Genomic DNA, 22,618 nt, shown 5'->3' on the forward strand with positions numbered 1-22,618 from the left:
TGCTTGGTCGGGTGGAGGACTGTGCTGGCGGCGTCCATGGCCTCTCGCCCTGCAGGCCCTGCGCGAGGAGGTGGACGCTCTGCAGAGTGAGCTGGATTCCTTGGGGGCTTGGGGGATGGAGCTGATGTCATTGTGCGGAGACCTGGAGAAGCCCACTGTCACCAAGAGCCTGGACGACGTGAGCACCAACTGGGCTGGCAAGCGGTGGAGTGGAGGGAGACAGCAGCATGGCGCCCACAGAGTCCTCCAGGACATCTGCTCTTTCCCCCTCCCCTGGTGCTGGAGCAACCAGGGTGCAAAGATTGGGGGCCCCTGGACCGGATACCCTGGGGATGTGATGGATCTGCAGTTGTAGCGAGTGTAGTCCGCAGGTACCCTTGGGGAGCAGACTGCATGGACGGCCCATTGACTCAGTGGCCCCTGCTGCCCTGGCTGCCCCGTCCCCTTAGTTCAGCTTCACAAGGTAAAGCTGCCCAATGTGGCTCCTGCTGACCACGCCTGGAGTCCCAGAAGCCTCACCGTGCCCACCCCAGGAGCTCCCGCTGACTCCTCTGTCTACCCCCCAGCTCTACTCATCTTGGAACAGCCTGAAGAGGATGTGGGGGGAGCGGCAGAAGCACCTGGAGGACCAGCTGCAGGCATCGGTCACGGACCAAGCCACGATGGAGGTGAGGAGAGCTTCCTGCCTGGGGACAAGAAGCTGCCGGCCAGGAAGGAGTGCGCCCTGGGCACATGGGGTGGGGCTTCAGCTGTCTCCTGCTATGGGCAGGGGGATCAGGTGACCAACCAGCGAGCTTGCCAGGAAGTCCGGAGTCCTTCAGGTGCCCCACTCAGGTTGCTTTTCCTGCCAGAGCAGCCCCTGTGAGCCCCACTTTCCCAGCTGCCTTTTGGTTGTCCCCAGAGCATCTGCCACTCTTGACCTTTCAGACCTAACGCCATAGCCCCAGGACTCTTGAGTCAGCCCTAGGAAGCCTCCCCAGACTCAGTCCTGCCCCACGGACACCCCTCCCGCTTCCCTGCTGGTTTCTTCTCCTTTCTCTCCAGAGGCTCCTGGCCTGGCTGGCAGAGGCTGAGCAGCGGGTGGCCCAGGAGTTCCCAGGTGGGGGGGACCCGCTGCAGGTGGAGCAGCAGCTCTCAGAGTTGAAGGTGGGGACTGGCCGGGGGCCGGCAGGCTTGGCTTCCTAGAGAGGGAGGGGAGGGGGATGCCTGTGCCCAGGAGCCTGGCTGAGATCGGCGGGGGGCTGCCACCTGGGTCCAAATGGGTCCAACGTGGTCCCAAACTGGCTCCGCTCTGAGTCGACGGCAGAGTGCCTGTGGAACGCGGAGCAATGGCAGAGCAGTCCTTCTCCAGACAGGCTTGTTCCAGCCCCCACAGGCACCAGCGCAGCTGAGCAGGATCAGCCCCACGGTGCAGTGCAGCTGCCACTCCAGCGTAGTCCTAAGGAAGCACGGGGAGGGGCTGTGCCAGGCAGCATCCCCTCAGTGCCTCCCATGTCCCCCGGGCAGGCCTTCAAGCGAGAGCTGTACCGGCACCAAGTGGAGGCCGAGAGACTTTGGCATCAGAGCAGCTGCCGGGAGGCTGCCCAGGCGGATCCCCTCCTTGCTTTGGGGGGCTCCCAGGACCGTTGGATCCAGCTGGAGGAAGAGCTGCTGACCTGGCAGGTGGGGGCACTCGGGCCGGGGTGGGTGGGAGCAAAAGGGTCTTCAGGGGGGCTTGCCACTTGCCTTCCCCGCCTGGCTGCCTGGCTTGAGAGCCCCCACAGCCTCTGGCCCTCTCTTGCAGCACCGGCTGGAGGCCGCCCTCCTGCACCTGGGACAATTCCAGAGCCAATTGGACTGGCTGATGGAGTGGCTGCTGAGCACCGCAGCGCAGCTCCAGGACCCCCTCCCCCTCACGCTGGACCTGCAGAGCTGCGAGGTCGAGATGGCCAAGCACCAGGTGGTCTGGCGCCCCGTCCCCAGGCAGGGGATTGCTCTCCGGTGGGCAGTTGGTGGGGCTGACACCGGCTCTCGGCAGGTGCTGCAGAAGGACGTCGTGTCTAACACAGTGACGGTGCAGGTGGTGCGGGAGGCTGGCTGGCGTCTGCAGCTGCCTGGTGATGGCAACGGGGCCCATGCAGAGGGCCTGCAGGGCAAACTCCAGCAGCTGAGCCATCAGTGGAGCCAGGTCCTGGCCGAGACGGAGCGCCGCCAGCTAGCCCTGGAGGACAACCTGAGCCAGGTGAAGCTGGGCGGGGGACCTCCTGGCCAAGCGTTTCCAGGACTGGAGGCGCCTCTTGGGCTGGAGACAGCTCGATGGCCTTTGCTCGAGGCCTGAGGGGTGGTCTTCTGAAGTCAGGGAGCAGCTTTTGTTCCCCACGCCCTGGTCACTCTGCCCGCTCTCTGCCTGGTGCTCCCGAAGGTGCGGGAGGTTTCTCTGGAGGCGGCTGGGCTGATGCAGTGGTTGGACCGTGTGGAGTTGCAGCTCTTCTCTTCCAAGACCATCTGGGGGCCCCCTGAAGTCACCAAGGACAAGCTGGCCGCACTCTTGGTGAGTTCCTTCCCAGGTGCCTGCTGCACGCCAGGGACACGGCTGCCTTCTTGGATGGCTGATTCTGGCTAGGGATGAAAGGTGGCTGCTTGATGGCCCACTTTCAGCCCTCTTGGAGCCCTTCGGTTGAGAAGCTTCTTGCCTCCCTTTGTTGTGGCAGTTGAGGAGGTTGGACTTTAGGAGGCTCTGAAGCCCAGAAGCTTCCCCTGATGGTCCACCTGAAGACGTTGGGCCATTGGGACCATTTCCAATGGCCTTTGTCATTGTGCTGAGTGGGAATGGGGAACCTGCAGATGGTCCAAGCCAAAGGTCCCTCCTTTGGCCTCTGGAACCTCCTGGGCCTCGCCAACTGGATCAGGAAAGGGCCGCTTTGGGAAAAGCCCTACTAGGGTCGCTTTCCACGGCACAGTAGCAGGGAAGGTGTGGGCAGGGCACCATGGAAATCCTCTCCTGCCCTGCTTCAGGTGAGGGAACAACAGTGAAACAATCCATCCGCATTGGCAGAAGCACCAAAATCAAGGACAGAAGCCGTCCAGGGCCTCTTCATCACCATAATAATATTAATAATAATAATAATAATAATAATAATAATAATAATAATAATAATAATAATAATAATAATAATAATAATAATAATAGTAGTAGTAGTAGTAATAATAATTTTATTTATATACCGCCCTTCTCCCGAAGGACTCAGGGCGGTGAAATGGGTTGGAAAGCACAGTGTTAGCTCCTGGGGGCTCCGGGTGTCTCAAGGCTGTGGGGCTTCCCCTTTGCCCACTTCTTTTCCTTCGTGGGGTGGGACCCTCAAGAGCCCCTGAATTCTCAGGTGCAGTTGCCTGGCTTCAGGCCTGGGGAAGGAAGCTTCTCCCTTGGCTTCAGGGCCCTCTGAATAAGCAAAGCTTTAGTGTTACTGGACCATCTCTGTGCGTGGACCTTTTGCTAGCTGTGGAAAGCCACGTAATCTGCAGGGCCTGATTTCCTGCCGCTTCCCAAGTGCTCCTCTTCCACCTGGGCTGCCTTTGGGTTCAGCCTCCTCCTCCAGGCAATGATGAAGGTTGTGGCTGGGGAGCCTCACCTGGCTGGATCTTGTGGTTGGGCAGGAACTGTGCGAAGACATGAAGTCCAAGCAGCAAACATACCAGCACGTCCAGGAGAAGCTCCAGCACCTGTTAGCCACCTGCCACTCAAACGGGGCTTCTACAGCCGAGCACAGCCTGAGGGTCTTGGAGCAGAAGTGGGGTAGCCTTACTAGCCGCCTGCAAGAGCAGAAGGTGGGTGGGCAGGAGAGGGGCTGCAGAGGCCGGGGCTCTCATCCCGCATGGGGTCTGCCCACGGTGCTCCTCCTCCTCCCAGGAGCAGCTCCTCCAAAGCCCGAATATGGCCACCGAGTTCCACGCCACCCTCCAGGAGCTCCTGAAGTGGGTCAGGCAGATGGAGGAGGTCTTGGCAGCCCTGCCTCCTCCCAGCTACATCCTGGACACGGTCAGCAAACAGAGACGGCAGCAGCAGGTCAGCCACAGCCGGCTGGAAAAGGAGGGGGACTCCCCTGGGTAGCCCGGGTGTTCTTGGTGTCAATGGGGAAGAGAGGTCTGCTCCCCGCATTCCCTGGGTGCTGGCCCACTTGGCCCAGGGTGGACTGGGCATGTTGCAACTTGTGGCTGAGCCCTGTTATGTGGGGCGGTGCCAAGCTTGCTCTCAAGTAATAATAATATAATAATATAATAATAATATAATATAAAGTTGGAAGGGACCTTAGAGGTCATCTAGTCCAACCCCCTCTCCAGTGTCCCTCTCCAGTCTTCCATGGAGAGTCTGGGTGGCATGGACACTGGGAAGGGGGGCTGGTCTGGGGAGGGAATCTCCTGGGCTCCCCTGCCTGGTTTGTCCCTGCAGGCCTTGGTGCAGGAGACGGTAGCCCAGAGCAAGAAGCTGGCAGGGATGGAGGCGGGGGCTGCCTGCCTGACCCAGGACAACGGGGGTCCTCCCAGCCTGGTGGGCAGTGCCAAGGAGCGCCTGGCCAGTGTCCTGCAGCAAGTGAGCAAGAGGAGGGAGGTTCTGGAAGAGGCCCACCAGGAGGCCAAGCAGGTATCTCACACAGAGACACCCCCCCGGGCAGTGGAGGATAGGGGCGGGGGGGGGGGGCAGGCGTGTCCAGGGAGGTTTAGTGCAGTGCTTCTCTGGCCTTCCAGTTCAGAGAGTCCTGGCAGCTGCTCCTCAAGTGGTTGGACGGGGCTGAGGCAGCCTGTCCAGCCCCTGCAGATGCCCCCCCAGCGAAGCAAGAGGACCTCGGGGCCCTTCTGAGACAACACAAGGTGAGGCGGGGGTGCCCACCGGCTCATGCCTGTCCCTTCTCCTGCACCATCTTGAGTCCAGGGGGGTTTCTCTGTCCCATGATGTCAGCAGCTGGATTTGGGGGACCCCATTGGAACTCCCCATCAAGGAAACGGCTCCCCCTCCCAGGGCAGAGGGGAGGGGCAGGCAGATGCCTTGACCGCCTGGGCTGCCCTCCAGGAAAAGACGTTTCTCCAAATGTTCCCGCAGGAATTCCAGAGGCGCCTGCGGGTCAAGCGCCGGGTCTTCGAGGCCACCTTGCAGCAGGGGAGTCTCTTACGCGGCAAGGCCCTGCTCCCTGCCGATGGTCAGGAGCTGGACGCCATGCAGAGGCAGCTGAAGGAGCGCTGGGGGGCTCTGTGGAGCTGGGCAGCTGAGAGGTAAGAGACGGAGGGCTGGGGGGCGGGTTGCTCACCAGTCCTCTGCACGCTTTTGGCCACGCTGAGTTTCCACAGTCCTCCAGAGAAGCCAGATCTGGCCTTGCTGGGGCAGCTTGATCTACAAAGTCACTGGTCGTGTGTGTGTGTGTGTGTGTGTGTGTGTGTGTGTGTGTGTCCTTCAAGGAGGTGCTCACTTCTTTGTAGCTCATTGAAGGGCTACCAAGAGTAGAATAGAATAGAGCTGGAAGGGGCCTTGGAGGTCTTCTAGTCCAGCCCTCCGCTCAAGCGGAACCTACAGTATACCATCTCAGACACATGACTGTCCAGAAGAGAACACTTTGTGCGGTGGGGAGGTGTGTCCACCATTGGCCCAGTCTCTTGGGGGGGGGGCAGGGAAGAGGGTTCAAGCAAGAGAGTTGGCTGAGGATCTGGTGTGGGCCTGGAGCCCTGCGGAGCAGTGCTGGGATACTGACCTGCTCTCTGGGGCCAGTGAGGCCAGCCCCAGTGCCTCCCACCCTCACCAAAACTTCCAGACAAGGTCCAGGTAGAGCAATTAAAGTGGTCACTCATGGGACAATCTGGGGCTCAAGTGCCTTTGGCCCCACCTCCAGGCCCCTGGGATTAAAGCCCTTTGTAACAGTTGCTTAGAGAGGCTCAAATTTCCCTCCCCCGTATTCGGCTGCTGCTGAACCGGGCGCAGGACAGCAGGAGCTCGCCCAGAGTGGGGGCTGCCGATGGCTCCAAGGAGTTCTGCTTGGGGCAGGCCTGGCCTTCACCCCAGAGAAGGGGGCATGGAGGCCTTGTGGACCCCTCACTGCTCAAACCCTTTGCAGGCAGCAGAAGCTGGAGCAGCTGATGTTCTCCGGCTGCTTCAGCGATGACCTTCAGAGCCTCCTGGACTGGTTCTGTTGGGTTGAGCCCCAGCTGGCTGAGGAGACCCCCGTGGCTGGGGACAGAGACCTGGTGGGCCTGCTGATGGAGCAGCACAAGGTGGGTGAGAGCGCCATTGCCCGATGTGGGCAGGTGAGGAGGAGCCATTTGCAATCCCACTGCTGAGAGGATGGCTAGAGGGCCCGGGGTGAGGTGGCCTTGGTGTGCCCGCAGAAGCCCCGGTGCTGCCAGCCTTGTGGAGAGAAAGGGGCTGAATGGCTGTGCTGCCTGGAGGCCTAGCAGTGAGGCCTCCTCTCTCGGGCCCAGCAGGCCTTCCAGATGGAGCTGAGCCGACGGGAGGTGGCTGTCAGGACGCTGAGGTGCTCTGCAGAGCATGAGCTGGTGCAAGGTGGGAGCACCATGGATGCCCGGTGGCTGCAGATCCAGATGGAGGAGCTGGAAGATCGCTGGGAACTCGTCGGCAGGCTCTCTGTCTCGCGGCAGAACCGGCTGGAGGTCACCCTGAGGCAGGCATGTGGACAAGCCACAGGGCAGTGGTGGGAGAAGGACATGGTGTGGAAGGCAGAAGGGGTGGGACGTGGGACAGGCAGGAGGCTTTCCCCTTTCCCCAGCCGCCGCCACCACCAGAAACCCCCTTCTTGAAGCCGGGCAGATTTCAGAGGACCCACATCTGCACCCCAGAATGGCAGGGAGACCCCGTGTGGTGCAGACCTCCTCTCTCCTACAGGCAGAGGAGTTCCACCGCCTGCTGTGTGCCTTCCTGAGCCGCCTATCTGAGCTGGAGAAGTCAGTCACGGTCGGGACCCCTCTAGAGGAGGAGGAGGAGGAGGCCATGGCTGAGGCCCAGAGCCAGCTCAAGGTCTGGGGGGGGGGCGGGGAGACCCCACCGCTCTTCTCTTGAAGGGTCTAATGCTAGGGCCTTCACCCTCCCCTCTGGAGTGGGGAGGCTGGCCCCACAGGGAGGTGCTGATGGCTTTGCCCTCTGCTGGCAGGAGCTGCAGCGGAGTGTGCAGTGCCAGCAGCTGCAGCTGGACTGCATCACCTCTCTGGGCGAGGAGATCCTGAGCGCCTGCCACCCTGGTGCTGTGGGCACCGTCCAGTCCTGGGTCGTCCTTGCCAAGAGCCGCTTCCAGCAGGTGAGCACAATGGAAGGGGGCTTGTGGACCCTCTGGGCCTGGTAAGTGGGGCCTCCGGGGGGGGGTCATTCAGTCAATGGGGTGGGGGAGCAGGTCTTTCTTCCCTCACCATATGCGCTTTTCTCCTCCCCCACATTGTTCTCTTATTCCTCTTCCTCCTTCTATCTCCTCCTCCCCTCTCCTCCTCCTGCTCCTCCTCCCCTCTCCTCCTCCTTCCATCTCCTCTTCCTCTTCCTCCCCCTCCTCCTCCTGTTCCTCCTCCCATCTCCTCCTCCTTCCATCTCCTCTTCCTCCTCCTCCCCCTCCTCCTCCTGTTCCTCCTCCCATCTCCTCCTCCTTCCATCTCCTCTTCCTCTTCCTCCCCTCCTCCTCCTGCTCCTCCTCCCCTCTCCTCCTCCTTCCATCTCCTCTTCCTCTTCCTCCCCCTCCTCCTCCTGCTCCTCCTCCCATCTCCTCCTCCTTCCATCTCCTCTTCCTCCTCCTCCCCCTCCTCCTCCTGCTCCTCCTCCCATCTCCTCCTCCTTCCATCTCCTCTTTCTCCTCCTCCCCCTCCTCCTCCTGCTCCTCTTCCCATCTCCTCCTCCTTCCATCTCCTCTTCCTCCTCCTCCCCCTCCTCCTCCTGCTCCTCCTCCCATCTCCTCCTCCTTCCATCTCCTCTTCCTCCTCCTCCCCCTCCTCCTCCTGCTCCTCCTCCCATCTCCTCCTCCTTCCATCTCCTCTTCCTCCTCCTCCCCCTCCTCCTCCTGTTCCTCCTCCCATCTCCTCCTCCTTCCATCTCCTCTTCCTCCTCCTCCCCCTCCTCCTCCTGCTCCTCCTCCCATCTCCTCCTCCTTCCATCTCCTCTTCCTCCTCCTCCCCCTCCTCCTCCTGCTCCTCCTCCCATCTCCTCCTCCTTCCATCTCCTCTTCCTCCTCCTCCCCCTCCTCCTCCTCTTCCTCCTCCTCCATCTCTTCCCCTCTCCTCCTCCCATCTCCTCCTCCTTCCATCTTCTCTTCCTCCTCCTCCCCTCTCCTCCTCCTCCCCTCTCCTCCTCCTTCCATCTCCTCTTCCTCCTCCCTCCCTCCTCCTCCTTCCACCTCCTCCCACAGCTCTGCAACCAGGTCCAGCAGCAGGAGCAGCGGCTGCAGGCCCAGGCAGCCTCCCTTGCTGCGGACCAGGAGACGGTGGAGCGACTCAGTGACTGGATCACAGCCACCGAAGAGACCTTGAGCCTGCGGGACCAGGAGCCCCTCCCTGAGGATGCCAGGCAGCTGGAGGAGCTCAGATGTCAGCACACGGTAAGGTAACTTCGCTGCCCCCCTTCCCTTCATGTCAGGCCCAGCCGGTGGCTCCTAGCTACCAGTGGGGGCTAGAAGGGGCTCAGCGTCTTGGTAGAGGAAGCCCTTTGCCGTCAGTGACGTCCACCCACCCCCGGCTCTTTGATCCTCTTCGGAGGCTGCCCCCTTAGCTCCCTGGCAGAGCTGCCAGGGAGGGTCTTTTGCTGGGCAGCGCCCTCCGCCCTGCAGTCGAGGGAGCCCATGGCAACCAGGTTGCTGCAGCCCTGGAGAGTCTCTCGTTCCCAACGGGACGACGCTTTCAGCCAACACAGAAGCCCCTGCGAGTGTGTGTACCAGTGCATGCGGGCGCATATGTGGGGGGCTTGTTGCCAAGGCCCTGAACGGGGCGGCTTTGAGAGGGGGTCTTGACCCTACAGCCATGGCACCTGGTTGCCGAGCTCTGAATGGCTGATGGGGACCCCCTCGCCTCCCCACAGGTCTTCATGCAGGAGTTGGATCACAAACAGCCCGAGGTGGAGAAGGCCGCCAAGAGTGGGAGGCAGAAAAAGACCGCACGGCCGGGGATGGCGGCTCCTTCCTGCAATGGGCCTTCCGGTTGGTGCTTCCAGTTCCTGGTTTATCCGCAGCTCTTGCCCTGGGCCAGAGGTGGAGCCTCCAGAGCAGCGGGCAACATTACCCTGCTGGACACCCAACCGTCCCCTAAGCAATTTTGCAAGCCCTGCCTTGAGGCTCCGGGAGGAAAAACTCTTCAGGAGAGGTGGGCACATCCGGGAAATCAAGCAATTAGATGGTTACGCTTAGTGTCAACACCAAATTATTTGAGCCATTAAGCCACCAAAACGCCCCCAAACCCTGCTCAGTCTAGGAGAGTGAAGATTTTAGAAATTTTACCAAATGTTAGAATTGAAGATAAAACTAATACAACCTAAAAAAAAAGAATAAAAAGAAAATGCAGAAGAGAAACAGAAAGAAATAGAAAAGGAAAAATAGTAATACAAGAAAAAAAAAACATAAAATAATGGCCATCACAATTATAAACAATTTTAGTAACTTATCAGCTTCTCTTAAATGCAACAGTTGGTCTCTTCTTCCCACGTTCCGTCTCTTTTCTATAAAGCAAGCCTGAACACTTAAATCCTGATCAGCAAAAGTCCATTAAAGATGACCAGAGGTAATAGCGCATCCACTTAAATCTTGATTAAATAGGCCTGGCATTCCTTTATTTTCAACAATATTGATCTCTAATCTCTTCAAATGATGTCCTAGAATTTAACTTTTTTTCATTTTTTAATTGGTCTCTTCTCACAAATCCTTCCAATACCTCTTTTGCAAATCCAATGTAGGAACATTATCCAGGCCATTCTTTTGTTATTTGTATATCTCTTTTACTTATTAAGAGAGCGGCATCAGCCAGTTTCATTTGTATATCCTACATAGCATTTTTCCCATGTCATTCTTTTGGCCTGTCATTTTTAAATCCACTTTCAGATCTGCCTCAGGCTTGTCCAATAAAATTTGATCTCATGTAACTTCTTTTAAACACAGAATATCTACGATGACGGACACTTTTAAAATTAATTTCTCGGTCCATTGTTCACAAGTATCCTTCAATACATATAATGTTAAAGTACTTTGCTCCACTTTGCATAAGTAAATCAGCTTTAAAAGTTCTCCTTTAATTGTAATCTTAAATTCCTTCTGCTTCTCTGCACGGTTCAACCTTTGAAGTCCCATTCTAACATCATAGGATTTTTTGAAGAATTCAAAACAACAGTCTTTCCCCACAGGAAGGATTCTTGTAATTAATTTCAAAATTTTATTTCAAATCCAGGTGGATCCTTAGTCCATTTAGAAGTTTCCAAAAATCAATGTTCTAGCCACCCTAATTTAAAACCTCTTTGGCTAAGGATGGAAGAAAACTCACCCTGTGTTTTCAGACTTGAGGCTCCAAAGAGCCAAGCAATTTCCAAAATGGCTAGAAAAGGAGTATATGGACCCGGGGTCCATAGAGGCTCCAACTGAGTGAAAATGGCTTTCCCTCGTCTCCCAGGCCTTCCCTATGAACTGTCTTGTGGTCTCCTCATGAGCAGCAGCTGTCTGGAGCACTTGTGGGTGATCTCAAGCTCTCTCCTTATACGGAGAGGAATTACGCAGAGCAAAGTTACTCAGCGATTCTTCTTTCCACTATGGCCACGGGCTCTGTGTTTCTCGCTATCCATCTTGAACCAAAGAAGATCAAGGAGGTGTTTTCTTGAGCCTCTTTCTCAGCCTTCCTTCCGTCTCTGGCCTGTGTCCAACCTGCCCCCTCACTCACTCGCTCACTCATCTGACCCACAGTCAACTTACAGGGGGGCAGAAGAGGGCAGGTTGGAAAGGGCCCTGTGCTGAGACCCAGCTCACAGCTCCCGTTATATTTGCCCCCTGCCTGGACACCCTAATCAGGCCCCTGGGGGTTATGCTCAGGGCTCTCACAACTGTCCTCCGGCACACATTCAAGTGGCAGCCAGCTGTTTAATAGTGTCAGGTTTCAGCTGGGACCCTCTCTCCCCCATTGCAGGATGGCATGGGGCCAGAAAAGCTTTGCCTCAGTCCCCCCTCATACCCCTGGAAGACCTGGAGCCCCAGAGCCCACTCCTAGCCCAACTGGTGCACCGCTGGCAGCGCCTCTGGCTGGCAGCTCAGGACCGGCAGCATCGGCTCCAGAGTTCCCAGCAGCGCCTTCAGGAGGTGAGGATGGGCACGTTCAGGGGGCGAAGAGCTGCTCTGGAGTGGTGGAGCGAATGCAGGGAGGGACCCAAGTCAGCCGCTCTCCCCGGGTCCCCTGGCAGCCCGGAGAACGACGGCTCCAGCCTCCCAGATGCCGGGGTGGGAATGGGCAGCTGGATGGGGAACTAAGGCGCCAATCCCCTCCTGGGCCAGTTCCCCCCTCTCTCTGTCAGCCATGGGGATGAGGAGAAAGGGAGGGCATGGGCCTCTCGCCCTGCTCGTGTGCTTTCCTCGGGTGCCCTGAGTGAAGCAGAGCCCTTGTGGGGCCCTTGCGCCTGCCACCCGAGACAGGGTGCGTGGCAGTCTCTCTCTGTCTCTCACGCAGCTGGAAGAAATGGCCAACTTCAACTTTGCTGTCTGGCGCAAGCGATACCTGCAGTGGATCAGCCACAGGAAGTTCCGGTTGCTGGATGTCTTTCGCAGCATTGACCGAGACCAAGATGGGCGCATCACCCAGCAGGAGTTCGTCGAGCATGTCCTGGCCTCCAGTGAGTGCCAGTCCTGGGTTGCCTTCCCCTGGGTGTCCTCCATGAGGACAGGCCAAAAGGTCTAGGTTTCCTGCCCAAGCCCCTTGCAAGGGCCGCCCCCTCTGCCTCTACCCTGCAGTGGCTCTGCTTCCCCTCGTGGCTCTTGTGGACGTGGCTGGGCTTGAGGGGATGTTGGGGGGGGGGCTGCGGCTGACCTCCTCCACTCCTTTCTTTCCTGTCCAGAATTCCCCACTAGCCTGCTGGAGATGAAAGCAGTGGCCAAAATCTTTGACGTGAATAGGGATGGTTTCATTGATTATTATGAATTTATCAGCACTCTGCACCCCTGCCGGGAGAGCCTGCACAGGGCGGCCAACGTGGACCACATCCAAGAGGAGGTATGGCAGCCAGGGTGTCCCCCCCTCACTTGTGCAGTCTGACATCAGAGTGGCAGCTTCAGAGTCTCCCCTCAGGTCTGTTGCAAGGAGGCGTTTAGGTGCCTCCTTGGAAAGTGGAACGTTAGCAGAAAGAAAGTCCTATGGCTGCTGCCGCCAGGAACCTCCGTGGGGGAACTGGGGCTTCTCAGCCCAACTGAGGAGGGAGGGCCAGGCTCTGCCCCACATGCCTCAACAGACACTTAGCCTCACTGAGGGAGTCTGGGGCCAACCCCCCCTCTGCCCCCACCTTTGGAAAGGCAGCTGAGCACCAGGGTGCAGCACTGGGCAGAGAAGAGAAAGGAAAGAGATGATGCCTGGGAATGTGAGCCAATGGCGGGAGGGTGTGGGGAGTTCCCAGGCAAAAAGGGCACCTGGGATTTCCATCAGCCACATGACTTGGCCACAAAGCAAGAGCTCACGCTTAGAGAGGACGCTTCTGGTGGCCACTGTCAGTGAATCCTCTGTCAAGTACAACTTCATGTGGCTGCCACTTGCCACTTCCTGCCAGCTTCGCTATTGAATTTTCTCGTTGGAAGCCGGCAGTTCAGGTCAGAAAAGGCGATCAAGTGACCACAGGATGCTGGGCTGGGAGGATTTTGAGGACCGGTCATGAGCAACACCCGTTCAGCGCTGGCTACATTCCAGCGGTTGCTGATTGGGAGCAAGCAAGAACCAGCAGACTTGTGGCAGTTGAATTTCCCCTGAGTGGAAATTGAAGCTGGCAAGTGGAGGTTAAGTCTACAAATGCAGGCATATGTAAGAGAAATTTGGTCTGTCCCTCCCCCCCCCCCCCGTGCCTCTCTTTTGTGACGCAGGTGAACCGACAAGTGGCTGAGTGCAACTGCGTGAAGCGTTTCCAAGTGGAGCAAATCAGTGCCACCCGTTACAGAGTAAGCCTGTTTCCCCACCCCCCAATTTCTCAGCCTGTGTCCCGCTGCACCTTGAGTCTCTTGGTCCTCCCTGCTAAGCCAGGGACCCACATCAGCTTCCAGAGTCAGGGTGTCTAAGCTGGCCACGGTGCAGAAGAGGTCCTGGCCCACTGACACTCTGCCTGGGCCTCTTCTGGCACTCATTTCTCACACCAGCCCTGCCCTCCGCATCCATGAATGGGGCAGCCATGCTGCAGGGCTGTATTCCTCTGCCCTGGGGATGGTGGGACTGAGAGGGAGGCATCTCTCCACACGGGGACCCCAGAAATGGCCTCCGGCAAACACCCCCTTCCTGCTGCTTGTCCAGTTTGGGGAGTGCCAGCAGCTGCGCATGGTTCGAATCCTGCGGAGTACGCTGATGGTGCGAGTCGGAGGAGGCTGGACAGCTCTGGATGAGTTCCTGGTGAAGAACGACCCCTGCAGAGGTGAGAGGCTGGGTGGGTGCCAGAACCCCACCAAGCAGGACGGGTGTCCAGCTGCCTCCCCATCCCCTCCCCCAGCCTCCCCATCTGGCTGGACCCGGCATCTCCGTGGCTTTCTCTCACGCAGTCAAGGGAAGGACCAACCTGAAGATCAATGAAAGATACCTCTCCCCGGGACTCCTGGGGCGGAAGGGGACAGGCAGCCAATCTGCCCCCGCCTCCAAGATGCTCTCCGCCAGCTGCTCCACCTCCAGCCTCAGCCAGTACAGCAGCGCCTCTGCGCCCAGCAGCCCCGTCCCGAGGAAGGTGAGTTGGTTGGGGGAGAGCAGAGTCGTGGCCAGGGGTGCCTCCCACTGTCTCCCCAGGCGGCTCTGTCAATCCTGCAACCCGGCCTCTCCTCTCTCCTTCCAGGCTTTGCTGCGCTGGACACACTCGGCGGATCGGCGCCTCCACTCCTGCAGTCCTGCTGGGGGTGCTGGGTTGGCCTTTGCCACTGGAGCAGCTGGGCCCGACGCTGAGCCCCCAGGTGAGGGTGGGGCTGAACTCTTGCATCCCGGCTGAGAGGCAGGCCAGCCCTTGCACCCAAGCGTGGCCTGGGGATTGCTGTGACCATCCAGGGTACTCGGGTCTGGCAGCCTCGCTTGGCAGGGCTGCTCGGCTGCGGTTGCCCCCGCGAAGGGCTGGGCCTGTTTGTGGGATGTTCTCTCTGCTTCTGCTTAGGTCACCCCAGAAGAGCAGCTGCCCGGAGCGACCTCCCTGCACCCTGACAGCTGTAGCACCACCTTCCTCTCTGGAGCAGCAGCGGAGAGATCTGGGCCCCCACCCAGTGGCACTCCAGTCCCTGGAAGGCTGGGCAGGCTGCCCCACCTTTCCCCACAAGCATCCCTCTCCCGGCTCCGCACACCTATCTTCCACAGCCCCCCCCGGCGATGCAGCTGAGGTTCTTTTGCAGCAAGACCACCCTTGGGGGGGCACTTTTTGGTGCTCTCACCAGCCAGCTGCCCAGCTAGCCGAGGCCTCAGGTGTAGCCTCAATGGGCCTGGGACAGATTTTGGAATGAATGGCATCTTACCCTGACTGAGCACCGTCCCACTGCAGGCATGCAGCAGCCTGGCTGAATCCTGGGGCCAGATGCAGCACCAGGAGCAATAAAGACGAGGCTTCCTACAATCCCCACCGCCTTTGTGTGCACTGGGGGGGGGGGGGGCTGGGCTGGCAACTTTAAAAATAAAACTTTAAAAATAAAAGTTGCACAGCAGAAAGCAGAGATTGGAATGGATTTCAGCCTGCAGACCTTGGGGGAGACGGGGGGGGGGCGCTCTGGGGCGGCAGACGGGGGTCTTGCTTGAAAAGGATCTTGTGGGCTGCAGGTTCCCCATCCTTATTGCTTGCTGAAGGGAGGTCAGGAGCCAGCAGGAGAGGCGTCCTTTGACTGCAGAACCTCAGCCAGGAGGTTCTGCCTGAGTTTGTCAGTCTCCACGTTGCCTTGGAGAAGGCGGCTGCAGCTGCTCACAAAAGGCTAAGCAGAGGGTAAGGACCTTGGATGGGACACCACCAGGAAATTCCAGAGTTGAGGCCAGGCTTGGCCACACCCTGACCAGGGCACCTCAGAGGAAAAATACCCCACACACACACCCTATCCCAGAATGCCCTTGGGTGGAGAAGGCAAATATTTGCAGTTCTGCCCCAGCTTCTCATTTCAGTTCACCTGAGTTGCATCACCTTGCCTGTTTACCTTGTTGGGATCAAATGAGCCAAACTCAAGGGGGGAGAGGGGGGGCTGGCTCGCCATTGCCCAGACTTTGTAATATGTGCTGCAACGTGCTTCCTTTCCTGGGAATCGCAGAAGGCAGCAGCTGGAACAAAGGGAGCCCGGTCCCAACTCTGGCCTGGCCTGGCACCTCTGCCAGCGCTTTGCCATGTGCCATTCATCTGCCATCATCGGGGGCCTCCGGCTGCTACTCCTGGCCACACTAAATGGGGCTTTGTTGATGCCAGCTAACATCCACTGATTTGGGGGGTTTCGGAAGCTCTCAGCTTTGGGGCCTGAGAAGAGAGCGGCCTCCGCCCTGGTGCCCAAGGGGTCCCTGCGTGGCCTGATGTACTTCTCAGTGCCCCCCACCAAGTGTCACACCTCGGCCTGGGGACCCTTGGGCATCAGAATTTGGCTGCTTCGAGTAAGGCCCCCTTTGGGGAGCTGGGCTGTCCTGGGCTAAGAGTGCCAAAGGCTGGCACAGCCCTCCAGTAATTGGGAGCAGAGGCTGGCCAGTAGCGCCCCTCCCCTGTGCCAGGAATGGGAACAGGCCCGTGGCTGTCAGCCCGGGCTCTTCCTCCACAGACCCTCTGGCCTCTTTCAGCACCTTCCCCCTATTCCCCTCCCCAGCGGATTCTGCTGCTGGCACCATTGCAGCAGGGGGGGAGGGGGGCGTCTTGGGTAGAATCTTGATCTGCAGCCCATGGCTCAAAGTTGGGGTGCAGAAGAGCTCGGCCCTCCAGCAGAGCCCTGGCCCACTTTCCTGCCTGGGCAGCCCTGGAATTAGAAAAGGGAAGGGTTTCAAAGGACTTTTGAGGTCATCTAGCCCAACCCATGCCCAGTGCCAACAGACGAACAGCCTCTATTTAAGCACCTCCAGCAAACCCGTCAGGATTAGAGCATTCTTCGTGACAATGGAAATATGCTTCCTTCCCATTTAAACCTGTTGTTTCTTGTCTCGCCTCCTGGGACCATCCCACCGGTCTCCTCTGGGCGGCTCTGGAGGGCCTAGGAGAGAAGGGTCAGGTCTGGGCTCCCCAGCCCATCCTCCCCAGCCCATCCTCACTATCCTTATGGGGGGGGCTGTAATCTGGTCACGCTTTAGCGCTTCAGTTGTGTTGGCCAGAACCGGGTGCAGCAATTGAGGTGTGTTCAGACTCAGGAGAATAGAGAGCAAAGATGACTTGACTTCTGTAGATACCACCAGGGATTCCCCTTGATCACCCTGCTGGATCGGGTGACCCACCAAGACAGCCCTTTTTATTACTATTATTTTCCTTTGCTGGGCTTCGCAAGTTCTGCCTTTCTGTGCAGAACTCCTTACTTCCCAACTGCCTTGTCCAGGGATCATTTGGAGTCACTATTTGTGTGGTTGCCAACCAGCTTCTGACAGGCAGAGTTCAGGAGAAGATGTATGACTTAGCCAACACAACAAGTCTTTTGATGGTCAAATGGGCAGAGACGTTGTAAGCCTGTCACATGATTTTCTACTTAGTGACCACAGCAGTTACTGATGGAGTTGATGGTCCAAGGTTTGGTTGCCAAGAAAGTCACCTGGAGATGTTTCCACTTTATAATCTTGTCTTTGACTTTTCCTGCCCAAAACAGAACCTCTGTTTGTTTAGAGGATTTATAAGGCTGTTCAAGTCATAATCTCGGATTCTGGCTGGACGACCTCAGTAAAAACTGGCCCCTCCCCAAACTCGAACTGAGTACAAGAATCCTGGAACCCACTTAGCCTCGCTCCCCCCTGAAAGGGTCCCTGCCACCACCCCCCCCCCCGGTGTTTGGGCTGCCCTGCGTCGTGCGATCTGCCGGGCCCTTCTTCAACGGCGGAGCAGCCCAGAGCCAGGAATGAGCCCCGGGAACCCCTTCCCCCCCCCGCCCCCGCTTCCCCCAGCTCCATCTCAGCCGTGCGCAGGGTTGCTCGGCCGGCGGCTCAGGGCCTCCCCGTCTGCTCCCGGGGGCGGTGGCTCCGGGGCAGAGGGGAGACCGCTGCAAGGGAGTCGCCGCCGCCTCCGGAGCGCCTCCCAGGAACCCAGCCGAGAGACGGAGCCTGTCGAACCAGCCAGGTCTCTCCGCACGGGGCGCGCCCTCGCCCGGAGCACCGGCTGCGCCTGCCCTGTTCTCACGGCCGGGTGTGATTCGGCCGGCGCTGAGCCGGCTCCCAGGAGGCTTCCCCGGTGGCCCTCGGCTAAGGCCGCCTGGGAGGGGGGGTGCCGGCGCCCCCCCTTCCCGAGCTTCACCGCCTGCGACCCCCGAGCTCTGCTCTAAGGGGAGGCCGGAGGTGGGGAAAGGGCTCCTCGGGATGCGGCGAGGGGGCGGCGGAACGAAGCCCGACTGGCCCAGGATTTCCGAGGAAGACGGGCAGAAGCGGGCCGCTCGCCCGCCGCAGCTCAGACATGCCTGCTAAACATTCCTTTCCGCAACCACTCCTCATTCCTTCGTCGGCGTGTGCCGGCTCTGGAGGGCCTGCTCGGGCGCACAGCCGGTTTGGCTGGCACGCAAGGCCTGGGGGAAGGGAAAGCCCCCGCAGCTCTGCCACCCGCCCCCGCTCTCCAGGCAGCCGGTTCCCCTCTGGGATGGGACCCGGGCAGCGGCAGGCCAGGGCGTCCGCAGCGCGGGGGGGGGGGGCTTCTAACCGGTTGGAGCACAGAGAGCTTCACCCCAAGCCCGGGGGCAGGTGGGCGGGTGTGTGAGAGAGGGCATGGCTTGACCTGTACCAAAAGGAGGGGTTTCTTGCCAGGGCCCAGGAGAGGCCTGAGCAGCAGAGCAGATCACTGAGGTGGACAGGGGGCCAGCCAGTCTCAGAGCCACCGGGGCTGGCCCTTCCTCAATGTTCTTCCTCTTGAATGCCTCCAAAGCAGGTTGACAGTTAGCAGATAGCCAGGCTCCCTTTGGGGGCACACGAGGCCCTGTCCGGAGGGTGTCCGTTGCACCCCTGCCCTCCCTGCCCTTCCACCCATCTTTCTGGCACTGGAATTTTACTCATCCTGAAAGCCTGAACGCATCTCCGAGGGGCAGCCAGAAGACGTGAGCTGCTCCTGCCAAGGGGCCGCGTTGCCAGCTGGAGGACCACTGGACTGTGGCTTCTGACGGTTTCCCCCCCCTGCCTCCGCTTCTTTGCGAATGTGCTTTGGGGCAGTTGGCAGCCTGTGACTTTGGCTGCATGCCCATGCGTGGGAACAGGTGATCCGAGGAACCATCTCGCCCCAATGGCATTGACCCGGCAGAAGGGGCGGGCTTTGGGCGTCCGTTGGTCAAAGCTTTTGGGCTGACAGGATCCGGAAGGAGACCCTTTTCTGCCATGACCCCACCCCCACCCCCGCTCTTTGAACTATCTTGCAGCCCGACGTGACGTCTGCCCCCACCCTTTTGGCTTTCCGGAAGGGCGTTAAAGCCTGGTTCTGCTGCTTGGTTTGGGGTCGTGAGGGGGGCGCTCTACGGTGGAGGGTGCTGGTGGACTTTGACGTAAGATGCCACCCTCCCGTACCAACCTGGCCTCTCCTTCCTTATCTCTGTACCCAATGTTTTAATGTTTATGACTTTGATTATAAGCCACCCAGAGTTGAATTGCAGAGTAAGATGGGTGGCATATGCATTTAAGAACTGAATAAATGGAATTGCACATACCACACTGACTTGACTCTTGTCTTTGCATCGTCATGAAAACAGAAGTGAGCCTTTGCTGAAGTTGGAGCTCGGGTGTCCTTCTCGGGAGCGCAAATGTGCTGCAGGTCCCGTGTCCCGGAAGGGAGAAGCGACAGGAAGGAGGACTGTGGCTGATGTCCACAAGTGCTGGCATGCCAGGGCATTGGGTGATAAGGCACACGTCTTGTGGATTGCAGAGAGAGGTTCCAGTGCTTGGGGGCTCTCTGCTGGGGCCCCTGCCTGGCCCTGGGACCTTCCAGGCTGCTCTGCCAATCAGCTGCAGGAGATGAAGCTCCCCCAAAGCCGCAACCCCCAGATCTGGGCTGTGAGGAAGAGTCACGGGGGCGGGGGGAGGTTAGCAGTGAAATTAGCAGGTCAGGACAGTCATCCACACAGTCCAGGAATGGATGCAGATGGATGCCTCCTAATTAGCGACCGCATCATATATGGGTCCCCTGGCCAGATTACTTCCTGTTTTATCTCAAGGTATATTCATCCCGCAGGCGGCATTGTCACTTGCTACTTGGCATTTTCTGTGGCTGCTGCATAAAACAGGAGGTACATGCTGGATACATTTAAATGACATTTGGAAAAACCTCTTTTATGGTGAACCGGAAACCTGCTGGTGGACTCTGCTGGGCTGAATAAAGCACAAATTCTTCCCCATCTCCCGATCTGCATATACTTGAAAGGGAGTCCTGCATAGCTGCAAGGCACTCACGGACTCAGCCACTCAGCCGGCAGCTCTGGGAACACCAAAGCCCTCCCCCACCAGGAGGGGCAAACTGCTTTGCTGGGACCCTCAGGGTGGCTCGGGGGTCTCCTATAAGCACCCGCGCGGCTGCATTTTGCACCCGTTGAAACCTCCGGGTGCACTTCAAGGGCAGCCCCACGTAGAGAGCATTGCAGTAATCCAGGCGAGAAGTGACGAGGGCGTGGGTAACCGTGCATAGGGCATCTCAGTCCAAAAAGGGGCGCAACTGGCGCACTAGGCGAACCTGCGCGAAGGCCCCCCTGGTCACGGCCGTTAGATGATCTTCCAAGTTAAGCCGTGAATCCAGGAGGACACCCAAGTTGCAGGCCCTTTCAGAGGGGGGCAGTACCTCCCCCCCCCATCAAAAGAGATGGAACTTGTTGGACAATATGAGATGCTGGTATCCAGAGCCACTCGGTCTTGGAGGGGTTCAGCCTGAGCCTGTTCCTTCCCATCCAGACCCGCACCGCCTCCAGGCACCGGGACATCACATTAAGGGCATCACTGGGTTGGCTTGGGGTGGAGATGAAAAGCTGGGTATCATCGGCATATTGGTGATACCTCACCCCAAAGCCACGAATGATCTCATCCAGCGGCTTCATATAGAAATTAAACAGGAGGGGGGAGAGAACCGACCCCTGAGGCACCCCACAAGAAAGGGGCCTCAGGGTAGATCTCTGCCCCCCTGCAAATGCAAACTGCGAGCAACCCGTCCCGGGCCCGCCAGAGAACATCTACCAGTGCGACCAATGCCGTTTCCATGCTGTAGCCAAGCCTGAAACCGGACTGGTACGGGTCCAGATAGTCCGCTTCATCCAGGAATGCGCCACAACACTCTCAACAACCTTCACTACAAAGCGGAGGTTGGAGACAGGACGATAGTTATTCAACGAGGCTGGGTCCAGAGCAGGCTTCTTGAGGAGGTATGACCCAAATGGTATGACCAAGACCTGCCCTCTCCACTCCGCCGGATTCCTGCACTTAACGATTAGTCCTGAAAGGTGCTACATCCGCATGGAAGGAAGAAAGCAGTGGGCTACCACAAGGCTCCGTCTTAGGCCCAGGACTCTTCAATATCTTCATAAATGACTTAGATGAGGGAATAGAAGGGGAGCTCATCAAATTTGCAGATGACACTTACCTGGCAGGAATAGCCAACACCCCAGAAGACAAGCTCAAAATCCAAAAAGATCTTGACAGACTTAGACAGTGGGCCTTATCCAACAAAGTGAATTTAATGTGGAAAAAAGCAAAGTTTTACGCCTGGGCAGGAAAAACCAAATGCACAAGTACAGATTAGGCAAAAACTGGCTCAAAAACAGTAACTGCGAGAGGGACTTTGGAGTCCTAATGGACGAACCCTTAAACACGAGCCAGCCGTGTGTGGCAGCAGCCAAAAAAGTTAATGCAATCCTGGGTTGTATAAACAGAGGCATAGAATCAAGATCACATGAAGTATTAGTACCGCTTTACAAAGCCTTAGTAAGGCCACATCTGGATTACTCCAGCCAATTTTGGTCACCATAATACAAAAAGGATGTTGGGACTTTGGAAACAGTTCAGAGGAGAGCAACAAAGACGATCCGAGGCCTGGAGACTAAAACATACGAAGAACAGTTGCAGGATTTGGGAATGGTCAGTCTAGAGCAGGGGTGTCCAACTGCCAGCCCGCGGGCCAGATGCATCATAGAGAAACCGCACCCACCCCATTGCCGGCAATGGCAAAAAAGTTGGGATACGTCATGACACGTCACATGACATTGCGAGTTTGACACCCCTGGTCTAGAGAAAAGGAGGACTAGGGGAGATAGGATAGCAGCATTCCAGCATTTGAGAAGTTGCCACAAAGAAGAGGCGGTCAGTTTATTCTCCAAAGCACCAGAAGGCAAGACGAGAAACGACGGATGGCAACTAATCAAGGAGAGAAGCCACCTGGAATTAAGGAGAGACTTCCTAACAGCGAGGACAATTAACCAGGGGAACAGTTGTGGGTGCTTCATCATTTGAGGTTTTTAAGAAGAGCCTGGGCAGCCATTTGTCTGGAATGGTATAGGATCTCCTGCTTGAGCAGGGGGTTGGAGGAGATCTGCAAGGTCCCTTCCAGCTCTATTCTGATTCCGTAGCCCCCAAAGCAATTCGGCTGGCTCTAGGACTGACCTCTCCCTCCTTCCCTAGGCAGGGGCAATCAGACCGTACTGGAGGGAGGGGGGAGTCCCTCTCCTTAAGCCCATCAAAACATTGCAGAACAGTCACTTTTTTAAGTGGGGGGAGCAGATTCTTGCTGCTTTCTTGGATAGGTGAGCATCTTCTTCAACATCCCATCTAGCCTTCAGCTGCCGGGATCCCCTGTGAACCTCCCTCCCAGTGGCAGAAACTGGGCATGCTGGCAAAGAGGGTGCCAGTGGGCACCTCTGGAGGGCTCCCTAGGCAGTTGGCCAGCTAGTGCAGGTGGAATGGGGGGGCAACTAGAATGGCACGGAAGTCCCCAAATTGGGAGGAACAGAGAAGCTGGAGAAGAGAAAGGGTTTGGAGGCCCACAGGCTGGGGTTCCTCCAAGCTGCAGTCCAGCCTGCTTTGCCCCCCAGCGCCTGCCACAACCCCTGAGGGCCAAGGGTGAGCAGGTGGGGGCAGGATCCACCTGCTGCTGGACTGCTCCAGAGGCAAGGGGGTCGGCCTGCTGCTGATCCCGGGTTTGGCAGTGGTGGGGGAATTCTCTGGCCTCTGCTCCAGAAGAAGGCGTGGACAGTGCTGGGCCTCTGGGACTGCTTTGGACCAATTGCACAGGGCCCTTTGGCAAGCACACATGCACACGCACACTGCCAGTAACCACAAATGTTGGGATAATGGGGGGGAGGGCAAGAGCAGTCTCCTGGAAGTCATTGAATGTTCC

General features: G+C 58.1%; 2 protein-coding genes across 2 annotated transcripts; both read left to right on the forward strand.

Annotated features, from left to right (window-relative positions):
• Positions 1-3,581: 3,581 nt before the first annotated feature.
• On the forward strand, positions 3,582-4,087 carry LOC308666751 (microtubule-actin cross-linking factor 1, isoforms 6/7-like; the record flags this gene model as incomplete). The annotated part of the gene is made up of 2 exons (XM_081325644.1): positions 3,582-3,804; positions 3,887-4,087. Exons 1-2 carry the CDS (start codon positions 3,649-3,651, stop codon positions 4,085-4,087), a joined length of 357 nt encoding a protein of 118 aa, XP_081181770.1. The 5' UTR covers positions 3,582-3,648.
• Positions 4,088-5,130: 1,043 nt separating this feature from the next.
• Positions 5,131-14,735, forward strand: LOC308665015 (microtubule-actin cross-linking factor 1, isoforms 6/7-like). Its single transcript, XM_081322596.1, has 15 exons — positions 5,131-5,244; positions 6,078-6,234; positions 6,445-6,649; positions 6,867-6,994; positions 7,128-7,271; positions 8,361-8,549; positions 9,026-9,143; positions 11,107-11,276; positions 11,641-11,803; positions 12,026-12,180; positions 13,035-13,109; positions 13,456-13,573; positions 13,698-13,876; positions 13,982-14,096; positions 14,291-14,735. The coding sequence occupies exons 4-15, from the start codon at positions 6,968-6,970 to the stop codon at positions 14,335-14,337; spliced, it is 1,500 nt and encodes a 499-aa protein (XP_081178722.1). The 5' UTR covers positions 5,131-5,244; positions 6,078-6,234; positions 6,445-6,649; positions 6,867-6,967; the 3' UTR covers positions 14,338-14,735.
• Positions 14,736-22,618: the final 7,883 nt, after the last annotated feature.

Source organism: Vipera berus (genome assembly GCF_964194415.1).
Source record: "Vipera berus genome assembly, chromosome: 3".
Lineage (NCBI taxonomy): Eukaryota > Metazoa > Chordata > Lepidosauria > Squamata > Viperidae > Vipera > Vipera berus.

Bases quoted from the DNA above. Each gene is read 5' to 3' on its own strand.
- LOC308665015 (XM_081322596.1), top strand. From the start codon at position 6,968: ATGGCTGAGGCCCAGAGCCAGCTCAAG. The intron at 11,804-12,025 runs GTGAGTGCCAGT...TTTCCTGTCCAG, and splicing joins CGAGCATGTCCTGGCCTCCA to AATTCCCCACTAGCCTGCTG. The intron at 13,877-13,981 runs GTGAGTTGGTTG...CTCTCCTTCCAG, and splicing joins GCAGCCCCGTCCCGAGGAAG to GCTTTGCTGCGCTGGACACA.